The 11,762-nt window shown below is 46.1% G+C and overlaps 2 protein-coding genes across 3 annotated transcripts; one reads left to right on the forward strand and one right to left on the reverse strand.

Annotated features, from left to right (window-relative positions):
* Nucleotides 1–1,324: 1,324 nt before the first annotated feature.
* On the reverse strand, nt 1,325–7,129 carry THAP5 (THAP domain containing 5). Of its 2 annotated transcripts, XM_084896351.1 has the most exons (3): nt 6,917–7,129; nt 4,672–4,864; nt 1,325–3,980 (listed from the first exon to the last, which is right to left on the reverse strand). In XM_084896351.1, exons 1-3 carry the CDS (start codon nt 6,994–6,996, stop codon nt 3,072–3,074), a joined length of 1,182 nt encoding a protein of 393 aa, XP_084752477.1. In that variant the 5' UTR covers nt 6,997–7,129; the 3' UTR covers nt 1,325–3,071. The 2 variants fall into 2 exon arrangements, with proteins under 2 accessions (XP_084752477.1, XP_084752478.1); XM_084896352.1 differs by lacking the exon at nt 6,917–7,129 and having other exon boundaries at nt 4,727–4,864.
* A 133-nt stretch (nt 7,130–7,262) lies between these two features.
* Nucleotides 7,263–11,384, forward strand: DNAJB9 (DnaJ heat shock protein family (Hsp40) member B9). The gene is made up of 3 exons (XM_084896362.1): nt 7,263–7,380; nt 8,757–8,983; nt 9,934–11,384. The coding sequence occupies exons 2-3, from the start codon at nt 8,767–8,769 to the stop codon at nt 10,374–10,376; spliced, it is 660 nt and encodes a 219-aa protein (XP_084752488.1). The 5' UTR covers nt 7,263–7,380; nt 8,757–8,766; the 3' UTR covers nt 10,377–11,384.
* Nucleotides 11,385–11,762: the final 378 nt, after the last annotated feature.

Here is an 11,762-nt window from a genome sequence, read left to right on the forward strand (position 1 = left end):
GTCAGCTGTCACAAGTGGCCCCGGGTTGAACACGCTTCCCTTCATCTCCTTGGGGACCTCGCCACCAGGCCCACGGCCGCTGTCAAGAAGGTCCTCGCCCACCGCCCAGTATGCGTGGAGGGGCCCAGCCTCCGGGTGCAGGGAGTCCCCGCCAGGCAGCGCAGCACAGGCCTCATGTAGCCCTCAGTCCCCAGCTGGTGCTAAGGAAGGAGTGAGCAGCTTATTCACTGCTCCTTTTTCTCTAAGGCTCTTTCAGTACTTTCCTTTGAACGTGGATCTTGGTGGTGACACCAGCACTGCGCTTCTGCCCACTGACAGAGGACACTAGACTGTATCCGTGAGAGAAGCCAGATTTCCCAGTCCTCCGAGCCCTTCCTAGGCTCTGTATGGTTTCCCTGTGCGCCGTCACTCCCCAAATTAATGAAACCAAACAGCTGCACCGAAAGCCCATGTGCCGAAAGGTTTGACTGCAAAGCACCAAATGGCAGCAAGGCTAAGGAGTGCCTCCTGAACACACTCATCTTCCAGCCAGGGGAGGGAATGCTTTATTGAATGGTTTCCTGGGGATCCTCTGAAAACCTGAGTACTGTCCTTTGTCCTTCCCTTCTCAGAGAATAACACTCCCTCAGAACTGTTAAAGGGATCACACTCCCTCAAACTGTTAAAGGGATTAAACAGTTAAAACTGTTAAAGTGATTAAACTCTCAAAAACTGTTAAAGTGATTATTTTAATACCTCACCACTGAGCTGACTTCCTGTTCATCCCTGGTGCAGATACAGTCTTGTCTCATGTCAGTGAATTCATTTTCAAGCAGACTGAGCAAGTTTGCAAGCTCAGTAAGAGTACTCATCCACATTCATAGACTACATATTCAGACGCTGTGCATTTTAACCAATGGAACGCCCGCACCAGGCACAGGAAAAATGCAAGAGCAGGCTTGCTGTGACTCTGGCTCCTGCGTCAGTGAGGAATGTCCTATGTACCACGGTGCATTCTGAATTAGAGTTCAGTCATCTTAAACAGCTTTTGGCCAGTAATCAAGAAATTCCACCTCTGAATTTATTTTGACACTCTGTATAGTACTTTGAACATTAAATTTTATTTCCCAGAAAGTATGGAATAACAGTTAAGAAGTGTGACAGATTTATAGCTCAGGGTAAAAGCTGACAGCAGTCAGGATGATATGGAAGTGGGGGACTGAAAATTAGCTAAGTGGCTCCTATGATTATCCAGTAAAAAATAAACGTGGCTAGAACCCCCAAATACATTTAGAGATTAACAGGTTAAGAACATCCAAAACTGAATATAGACAAGCCAAGCAAATTTTTAAAATATTTGTGATTTATTAAGTTTAAAGAAATAAAGCTAAACAACTTTAAACACATAGAAGTTACATGGTATACAGTGATAAACTGAGTTGTAACATTTTTAGATGAGTTACAAAGGCCATTTTCATCTATATTAATTTTAAAGAAGTATTAGCAAAATACAACATGGGAATACTTAAAAATAACATATTAAATTTACCAAATCTCTTAATTTATGTAAAATGTTAAGTTTTCCTCCCCGTGGTCACACAATAAGAACACTTCTAATCAACTTTTTACAACTAGCTGACATATATTCATATAACACCAACTACTTTTATTAGCCTGAAAAAGTTAGCAATAGCTAAAAATCATCACCATGCATTTGCAGAACGGTTGGTATACTATTCACTGTGCAGTCCACTCATATTTACTGAGCTCCTCCTGTTTTCCAGGACCAAAAACATAATTGCCACCTTTTAGATTTGTCAGAACCGTCCCTCAAGATAAAATCATTTTTTATATAAAAGAAAATGTCTTGTTTGCCAACCTAATTAAAATAAGAATCAGATTTATAGAAATTTGCTCAATACCATAAACAGTAACATATTTAATTATACTAACTGCCAATTTCAAGAGTACTGATTTTTCACATTGTTACCAATGTTTTTGTTTTTATTTATTTTTTCTTAAATTCATATGAATATATGCAGCATTTTTTATTTACATCCCATCACTGATTTTTCCTACTTCTCTCCTGCAGGTCATCATGACATACCTATAATTTCTTGCATATAAACTTTAATAAAATATACGTAAGTGGGAATGTATGATATTAAATATTACTCTATCATTCTGGAATTTAAAAATAGCACAAGCACTCATTTTAAAAAGCTACACATATTAAACAGATACATACTGTGATTTCTAAAATATAGTAATATATATGTAGAAAATGAACCTCATTGAAATTTTTGGTTTATAAATTATAATCTTAAATATAGGATGTTCAGAAGTTTAAATGACTATGTATAATGATGGTCAGCCACATAAAGGTACTGAAATACTCATTCTTTTAAGTTTAAAGTACCTTTCCTAAGAACTGGGCTAATGGGTGGTTCCTCATTTTAGTTCAACTGGAATAAAATTATAAAGGGACTATTTCCCTTTTGTTATTATGGATAACTTTAGCCAAATGTTCAAACAACATAAAATTCCACAAATATTGAGGATAATTCAGTCGTTAATAATTTCATTCTGGCCCACACCCAGTATTATGTAAGTACAGATCACCTTACAGACAAGCTGTTCTAGTAAGGTTATCTGACTAGAAGGGGAAGGAACTATAAGGAAGCAGACCTCATTAGAGTCTTTATTCTACAGGTTAGAGACTGAGCTCGATCTTGATAAGTACCTTGCCTCAGTCACGTGCCAACGATAGAACCAGGCCTGAGCCTTTATTCTGGGCTTTTTCTTTTTTAACCATATCTGGTTCTCTCGTTTTAGGACAAACTCATTCCTTATTCACTATATTTTAACTCTAATTTGGAAAATGACCAGTAACAGAACTTTTTATCTACAGTGCAACAACACTCTAGTTTTTCTTAAAAAAATGAGCATTACAAGAACAGGACACAGTTCATAATGTTAGGGCACTTTTTGAGCTTCATTAAGCGGAGGAATTGATGCAGGAAAAAGTTCATTTGACATATAATTTGGTTTGGCTGCAAAATGCTTACCTATGTCCTAGCTTTGAGATCTCTTTATAGCATAGTAACTTCATATGTTGTGAAATGGTTTTCAATAATCTTGACATTTTCTTCAGAGAGCCAGTTCTCCTGTTTTAGCTGCCTTATAAGAGCTTCCAAAGATTTCAATCGCCCTAGAGTTTGTTGCTCTTGTAGCTCAAGAAGAGTAATCTTTGAATGTAGTTTACAGACTTTCTGCCAAAGATGCTCCTTATTTATATCCTGTCTGCAGTAAGAATGTTCCAGCTGTAAGACCTCTGCCTCATAGTCCAGCTCCTTACAGAAGTCTTCACTGTCTGTGTCTTCCATTTCTACGGTTTCTTTTTGGACAGGCATCAGAGAATTAACTGTGGGTTTGGAACTTTCTGTGGGTACAAAAATGGCAATAACAGGTTCTTTATTTGGGTTTAACTCTTCAACCGTTTGAGTAATTGTGCTGAGTAAGATTGAATTTTCCTGTGCTGACTTAATTTCCACTGAATTATTTGTAACGTCTGGGTTAGCAAGATGATTGGTAGTTATTTCAAGCACTTCTTGGGTTTCCAAAGACTGCTGAATACTTGCTGAATCTGAAGTTGTCAAAGTAACAGTTGTCGAATTTAGATTCTCAAAAGAGGTGTGAAAACCACCCATGTCCTGGTTAATTGATGCTTCCAGGGTGGATTCTGGCTTTCCCGTGTCTTCCAGTTTAACTAGATTAAGAGTTAACATGCTACTGTGTATACTTCCTGCTTTGGGACCTGGCGGCTTCACCGACGCAGAGGAATGGAGTGGTTCTGGGTGTTCGGGGAGGGCTCCTGTAGTAACTGTACTTTTCTCCGGCTCTTCTGATGCCAATGATTCTTGTGACGTGGCTTTCAGGCACACCTCTTTTTCACACTCTATTTTTTTCTTCTGACAGTTGTTTTTGGAAGGGTCTTTTTCCTGGAAAATAATATTTTCAAATACTGAAAAAGATGTCCTTATTAAGCTTGTTCTCGTATTAGTCAGTGTTGAATACTTAATTACAATTTTAAGCAGTATTTTGGCCGAGCCAATTTATTCAGTTTAAAAAAATTCTAAGAATATAACTCAAGTGGACTTTAAAGTTTTTTAAAAAGCACTCAGCATCCTAAATATATAATGGAAACATTTCAGATCATTCAAAAGACCAGTAAAAATACCTTTAGATCATTAACTTGTGGTAAGTTAATGACTTACATCTGCTATTTTTTTGCTCCTCTTAAGCCAGGGGTCCTCAAACTTTTTAAAGTGGGGGCCAGATCACGGTCCCTCAGAGAGCTGGAGGGCCGGACTATATGAACTACTAATTCCTACTGTAACACCTCGGCTGCGCTCACTGCCCAAAAAACCTGGCGGGCCGGATCAGACTCCTCTGTGGGCCGCATGTGGCCCGCGGGCCGTAGTTTGAAGACCCCTGTCTTAAGCTATGCTTCACAATGGTTTAGTTTTAAAAAATTATCATGTTAGTAAAAGTATTCATCAGCTTTCTTTTTCTCAAGTATCTGTTTCCAGCACTTATCCTCCTTTCCCTCTCCCTCCTTCCACCCAATTTCCTGTCCCTCTGCAATCCTCCCCTGCTCAGCTTCCTCCCCTCCTGCCCTGCCTCCACTACCTGGCTGTCTTCAGGCAAAGAGAATATTGTTGGAATCGCAGTCTGTTTCAAGTACCGAATCCCCCATCTGATGTCGAGAGAGTCAGGAGTGAAATGGTCGCTGCACAGGAACTGGTATTTACTGGGCATCCATGAATCCCGTTTCATGTTCTTTAACCATTTTTCAAGTCTTTCTTTGTCATGTAGAGGAAACCTAAAATTACAAAAGGAAAGTCTTGCTATATTTTTACAATTTTGAGATAGAAACATCAATGATGACAGAGAATCATTGATCAGCTGCCTCCTGCCTGCCCCCTACTGAGGATTGAGCTAGCAACCCTGGCAAGTGCCCTGACCTAGAATCAAACCTTGACCTCTTGGTTCACAGGTCAAAGCTTAACCAATGAGCCACGCCAGCTGGGCTATGTTAATATTTAAAACAAGGAGAAGTTAACTCAAACAAATGGTTGAGCTGACAAAATGAACACCAAGTCTTATAAGATATTAATATTCCGTTCTCTTTACCAGAATCACCCTCCATTCTACCCGAGTGTAATTTAGTCCAATATCCCTAAGCTTCCTATAACCCAGGGTCGGCAGACTGCGGCTCCAGAGCCACATGCAGCTTGAGAGCCGCGGTTTGCCGCTCTGTTGACTGATGAGTTTGCTGACCACTGGGATAGGGGCTTAATCACAAGGAACAACAACAGCCTGTAATTATTGGAATCCAGAGTCTAGGTCAGTGATCAGCAAACTCATTAATCCACTGCTATAACCAATGAACTGGGAACTCTAAAATTCAAGTTCTGAAAGAGAAAATGACACAAGAACAGAACAGGAGAAAAGACAGACTCAGATCTACTTTATAATATGAAACGAATGAAACAGAAAAGACAGAGAAAGTTGAGAGCTCTTTATACAAGTACTGACAATGGCCTTGGAGTAAGCTCTAGCAGACTCAACGTTTTTTACAGGCAAAATTAGGCTAATGGCAGGCTTTTACAGAAAACGTTTCCTGCCATTCTAACTAGGCAAATGGATGTGGATTAAACTGTATTAAACACTTAACAGTAATTTATTTTTCTTTCAATAATTTACAAGAACACATTCCAAGACACATCCTATATAATAAGAGATGTAATATGCAAAGGATGGTTATGCCGTGAAGCCTAACGACCGGATCACGGGTCAGCAGAGGATGGGGCAGCGAGCTCCGAGCTGGCGGAGGGCTACAGGAGGGCAGGGCAGCAAACTATTGGGGGGACGGGGGTGCAGGGGGAGCTACAGGAGGGCAGGGCAGCGAGCTCCAGTGCGCAGGGTGACTAGTATTACATAATATAATCTCCTACTTTAAAAAAAAAAAATAGTAACGTAAGGTTTTTCATACAAAAAGCAGAGCTCTACGTCCCCAACCATGTGCTTCAGGCTGTGTCATTCCCGAGCGGGGAGCTGCAGGTCTGAAGAAAGAGGCTTCACAGAACAAGAGAGGCAGCCGGGTCAGAGCTCAATGAGCTGTTCTTCAGCACAGGGGAGAGGAAACAGAACGTTCTAAACACGTCGCCTTCCATGTGAGCACGTAGCGAGCGCCCAGCGCCGATGCATCTCTTCCCACGCTGAGTGTGAATCGGGAACCTTTACACGGGAGGCCCCGAAGCACGGCGAGGGGCGCGGGGCCTGGACGAACCCGCCCAGGGTGGGCTCCACAGAGGACACCCTGCCGCCCTCCGATCTTCGGGAGAACGAGGACGGGATGCCGGAGCTCCGCGGTGGCGCCGGCACCGGGAATAACGGCCGCGCTCCCTGTGAAGGAGGCCCCCAGCCGGCAGGAGGCGGGCTCCGGCCGCTCTGCCCCAACCCCGGCGGCCAGCGCCCGGGAGCTCGGAAAGGCCCGTCCCCGCGGGGGAGGAGGAGGGGAACGATCCCGGAAAGGCCCGTCCCCGCGGGGAAGAGGAGGGCAACGCCCCCCGGACCCGGCTCCGGCGGTAAAGGGGCCGGTGCACCCGCCGGGGGCAGCGGTGAGGTCAGTGCCCGGGGGCGGGGAGGCGGGAGCCGCTCCGAGAACCTGTCTGCTTCCCCGGGCGCTAGCGACCCCCCGCCCCACAGGCCCCGGCCGGCCGGCGAGGGCGTCTCCCGGCGGAGCTCCAGCCTCCACGCCCCGCCCCGCAGGGCCGGACCGCGCCCCGGGGCACCCCGACCCCCGACCCCGAACGGCCTGACCCCGCGGCCCTAAAGCAAGGCTGACACTCCCGCTCCAGCGGCTACTCACGGGTAAAAGCTCAGCTTGCGGTCCTTGTTGTTCCGTCCCCGTCGGTTCTTACAGCAAATCGCCGCGCAATAGCGAGGCATGGCTCCGGCGCGGCCCGGGAGGGGCCCGGCTGGCTCCCTGGGGCACCGCGGGGCCGGGACCCAGGCCGCGCGCGCCACCGCGCCTGCGCGCGCGCGGCCCAGCGGAAGGCACCGCCCCCAGCGAGCCACTTCCGCTCCTGCGGGCTTCCGCACCGCCCTCGGGGAGGGAGGGGAGGGGGGGGATAATCCGGAAGTGACGTATCAGCTGCACAGCAACAACAGTTTTCCACGTGCGCGTAGGGCGCCACGGTCACGTGGGGCGGCGGGAGCCAATAGGGGAGCGTTTCGTGTAGGATTTAGGCGGCGGGGACGCGCGCTGCCGCGGAGCGCCAGTCGGGAGCCGGCGGAGAGCGGAGGTGAAGGCAAAGGCAGCAGGAGGGCGAGGTGGGTGTCCCGGCGGCCGCGGGCCGCGCGCCGGCTCCGGGGGGGACTCCGGGCCGAGCCGCTGTGCGGAGCCCGTCGCAGCGGCAGCCGCCGAGGGCGCGGGGCCTGGCGCATCCTTTGTGGGTGACTGGGCCTCGCCGCCCCCCGCGGCGGCCGGAGGGCCCGGGGCTGCCGGGGTTTGTGCGGGAGGCTCTGGGGAGGAGGAGACGGGCGGGCCGCTGGGCCGGAGAAGGAGCCGGGCCGGCCCGGCGGCCGGGCGGGGCGGGGGTCGCGCCCCGGGCGGGGGCTGCACCGTCCCACCGGGGCCCCCGCCCCCGGGACGGCCCTCTCGGGAGTGAAAGTCGGTGCCATGCCATCGCCCGGCTGCTCCGCGGGCTCGGACCTTCTGCTGGAACCCGGCTCCGCGTGCGCCGCGCCTGCGGGGCTGGGACCTGCCCCTGCGGGGCCGGCGGCCGCGGGGCGCCCTTTCCGCCGGCAGCTTGCACTTGACCCCTGGCCCCCGTGACCGTGACTCCGTGGGGAGAAGGGATCCACCTGCTAATTGCGCCCCGCGAAGGCCCGGGAGGGGAGGGCAGGCGTTTCCGCGAACGCCGGCGCCTTTCGTCAGCCGGTGTGTCATCATCGGGCCGGGACCCCTGGGCCCGGCTCTCCTCCCCCTCCCCCTCCCCGGGCTCCAGGCTCAGCCTTCGCCGAGGACAGGGGGCTGTCCTGAGGGCCCCGAGACGTGTGGGATGGAAGGAAGTTCTGTTAAGGGCGTTGGACAAGACTTGTTGACCCGTGTTTACTGTTGGGGACCTTAACATAGGTCAGAAAATGACGGCCTGCCCCGGGTCCCGGCACGGGCGGCCGTGGCCTTGCTGTGTTGCTGAGACCCGGGGTGTCAGCCTGGGGCCCCGTGCGGAGATGCCGGCGGGAAGCTCTCAGGGTGGGGAAAGGACGATCTCATTAGGCAGGCTGAGCTCTGCCCCTTGGTAATCTTATCCTTTTTCTGCCAAGTTAAGCTACTTCTTTTTTTAACTCGCTTAGAACATGAATTCCTGAGATCCTGTAAAATATTACGTGGATTTCCCATCCCCCCCCCCCCACACCGCCCCAGTATTAACTGGGAAAAGTCAGTTACTGAGAGTTTTTATGTGTATTCTGTGCATAGCCTGCTTCGTTAGGGGAAAGGCAGGGACAGATGTTTTTCTCGGTTCGGCTGCATTATATTTGCCCTTGAGAAGGCTGCAGCCAATGTAAGGTCGCAGAGCCTATATGAGAGAAATAACCTGGGGTCACGTAGTCTGCCTTGTGCCCCAAAAGTTCGTTGGGTTTCTCTTGGAAGAAAGTCTAACGATTGGTGCCATGGATAACACTGTCTGTCTGTTCTCTTTTAGGGCATTGGAAATGGCTACGCCCCAGTCAGTTTTCACTTTCGCCATCTGCATTTTAATGATAACGGAATTAATTCTGGCCTCAAAAAGTTACTATGATATCTTGGGTTTGCCAAAATCGGCATCAGAGCGCCAGATCAAGAAGGCCTTTCACAAACTGGCCATGAAGTACCATCCTGACAAAAATAAGAGCCCTGACGCGGAAGCAAAATTCAGGGAGATTGCAGAAGGTAAGTCAGCGCCTGCCTGAGCCTCACAGGTGTGACAGTGCAGGAGAGGGTGGCTAGGAAGGATGTGTGTATTGAAGACGGTGGAGAGGGGGGGTGCGGTGGGATCTACATATCCATATAGCGAGATTCCTGAATCTCAGATCATCTCAGATAACAGATAACTTTGATTCCTGAATGGGGGGATAAAATGGTGGGGTTTTTTTGTTTTGTTTTTTTTATTGACTACAGATCTAAATGTGTTGAAAATTTTATTTGTAAAACTGCTTATTGTTTCAGTATCAAAAGGAATTTTTGGTACCCAATACTTATAAACTAACTTATGAAACAATGTTTAAGTATGGAGATTTAACATAAAAAAATTAAGTGTAAATTTAAATAGACTGAAATGCCTTGGTATTTTTTTTCTACCTTCCTTGATCTACATTACAAAGCCAAATTTGTCTTTAAAGGAAAAGTATAAAAAAAAGCATTCATTTCACAAATATTTATTGGCTATTTACTAGGAGCATGCATTGAGCTAACTGTGTATAGTAAGCAATGAACAAGACAAGACGACAAGACAAGACGAAGTTCCTGCCTTTTATAACTTTCACTTTCTTTTTTTTAATATATTTTTTATTGTTAGTATTATAGATATTTCCTATTTCTCCCCCCTCTGCCTCGTAGCTCCAACCCTCCCCACTCCCACCCCAGATCTTCACCACCATGTTGCCCGTGCCCATGGGTATGCATATAAGTCCTTTGGTTTCTCTCTTGTCCTCCAACCCCATATCAAGGTACATCTCAGTCTGCTCCTGTCTCGGGTCTCATTTTGTTGGTCCTTTATTCTTATTTTTGTATGCTTTGGTTTTACTTAAATGTGAAAGCCTCTAAAGTAGTTAAATGTACTTACTGAAGAGGTAAGCAGTCCTGGTTACCTTCAGTTACTGAAGTGTCCTTATTTCTTTCAGCCTATGAAACACTGTCAGATGCTAACAGGCGGAAAGAGTACGACTCTCTTGGACACAGCTCTTTCACTACCAGCAAAGGACAGAGAGGCAGTGGAAGTCCTTTCGAGCAGTCATTTAACTTCAATTTCGATGACTTATTCAAAGACTTTGGATTTTTTGGTCAAAACCAAAACACTCGGTCTAAGAAGCACTTTGAAAATCACTTCCAGACCCGCCAGGACCATTCCAGCAGACAGAGGCACCGTTTCCAGGAGTTCTCCTTCGGAGGCGGACTGTTCGATGACGTGTTCGAAGACATGGAGAAAATGTTCTCTTTCAGCGGCTTTGACTCCGCTGGCCGGCACGCCGAGAATCGATTCCATGGATCTAGCAAGCACTGCAGGACTGTCACTCAGCGCAGAGGCAACATGGTCACTACGTACACTGACTGTTCAGGACAGTAGTTTTTCTCTCTGTTCTCACCAAGCTGGTTGACTGTTCTTCAAAATCTATGATGCAAAACAGTTTTCTGTGAACTGTTCTGACAAGTGCATGATTTCACTTAACTTGATACAGTTGTTAAATATATTTAAATTGTTTTTGACAAATTAGCATTCAGTTAGTAAAGAAATTGTTAATTATTAATTTCTCTAATTAGTAAAGGGTCTTGAAAAACAAAAAGGAGATGTAATTTTGCCTGGTCTTTTTCTCCACCTGGGGCCAGTTTTAATACCAAGGAAGGAATGAGTTTGCCTGACTTATATTTAAAGGTTAAACTCTTAGATTTCTTTTAGGTTTTAGTTGTACGAACTTGAATGATTTTTGCAGTGAAACCTTTGCTAACTTAAAATTGCATGCTGTGTAGCATGGCTCACTTGAGTTGCTAAGTACCTGGAACTGGACAATGAGTGGTTAAGCAAGAGGGAGCAGCTCTTGGTAAATTTCCACTGACAGCTTCAGGAAGGCGTGGTTTAATGTTTACCACCGGCCCATGCCTTTCTGCTCCGGAAATGGTCGTGCTGCTCATAGTCACTTGTGCTGAAAAAAGTTGGAAACATGAAATAATTGCCAAGAGTTTGTTACATATTTGGCCCCTGGCTAATGATTTTGTAAGGTTGGAATCATAGCTACTTCACATCTTTTCTATTTCTTTCTTGTTGGCCCTGTATGACTTAATACAGGTTTATGGGGTTTTTTTGTGTGTTTCCTCTTCTTTGCACTCATCTTTATCTAGAAATTGACTAATACCTCATTCTGTTTGTAACAGCAGTAATTTCTGCGCAACCTTATTATGTGCAATATTTTTAAATTCTAAGAAATGTGTGCTTTTGTTTTCAGATAGACTTATTTCTTTAGTTCCGCACTTTCCCACATTATACTCCGTATGAGTATTAATCCTATGGATACATATTAAACGTAGTGAATGTCTCATACAATGTGTGTGAGTGAGAAATATAATATTTACAATATAATGTTCTCTGGTGTCATTTTTTTTTCATTAAAAGTTTTACTCTGCAATTCTGGAGGTATGCTTACACTGATCGAAAACCATATTCCAGAAGTTATCTTGCTTTCTTTCATCTTCCTTCCCTCACATGTTTTGGTAGTTTGAAGATTTTGTGAATTATCTTTTTGGTGTATTTTGCTTGCTAGAAACAGGTGTTTGTGCCACTGTGTCATTCCTCTTAGACCAGGCTGGGAAACAGGCTTTGCATAAAGCTCCATTTGGTAATGATCATTGAAGAAGGTCATTTTGTATTTATCGATACATAACTTAATTTCTTGGAAATTAGGTTTGATGGGTTAAGAAAATAGCCATACCTTGAATTTTGGTCTGAGGATTCTTTGTA

Source organism: Pipistrellus hanaki, assembly GCF_964339955.1.
Source record: "Pipistrellus hanaki genome assembly, chromosome: 10".
In the NCBI taxonomy this organism is placed as follows: Eukaryota; Metazoa; Chordata; class Mammalia; order Chiroptera; family Vespertilionidae; genus Pipistrellus; species Pipistrellus hanaki.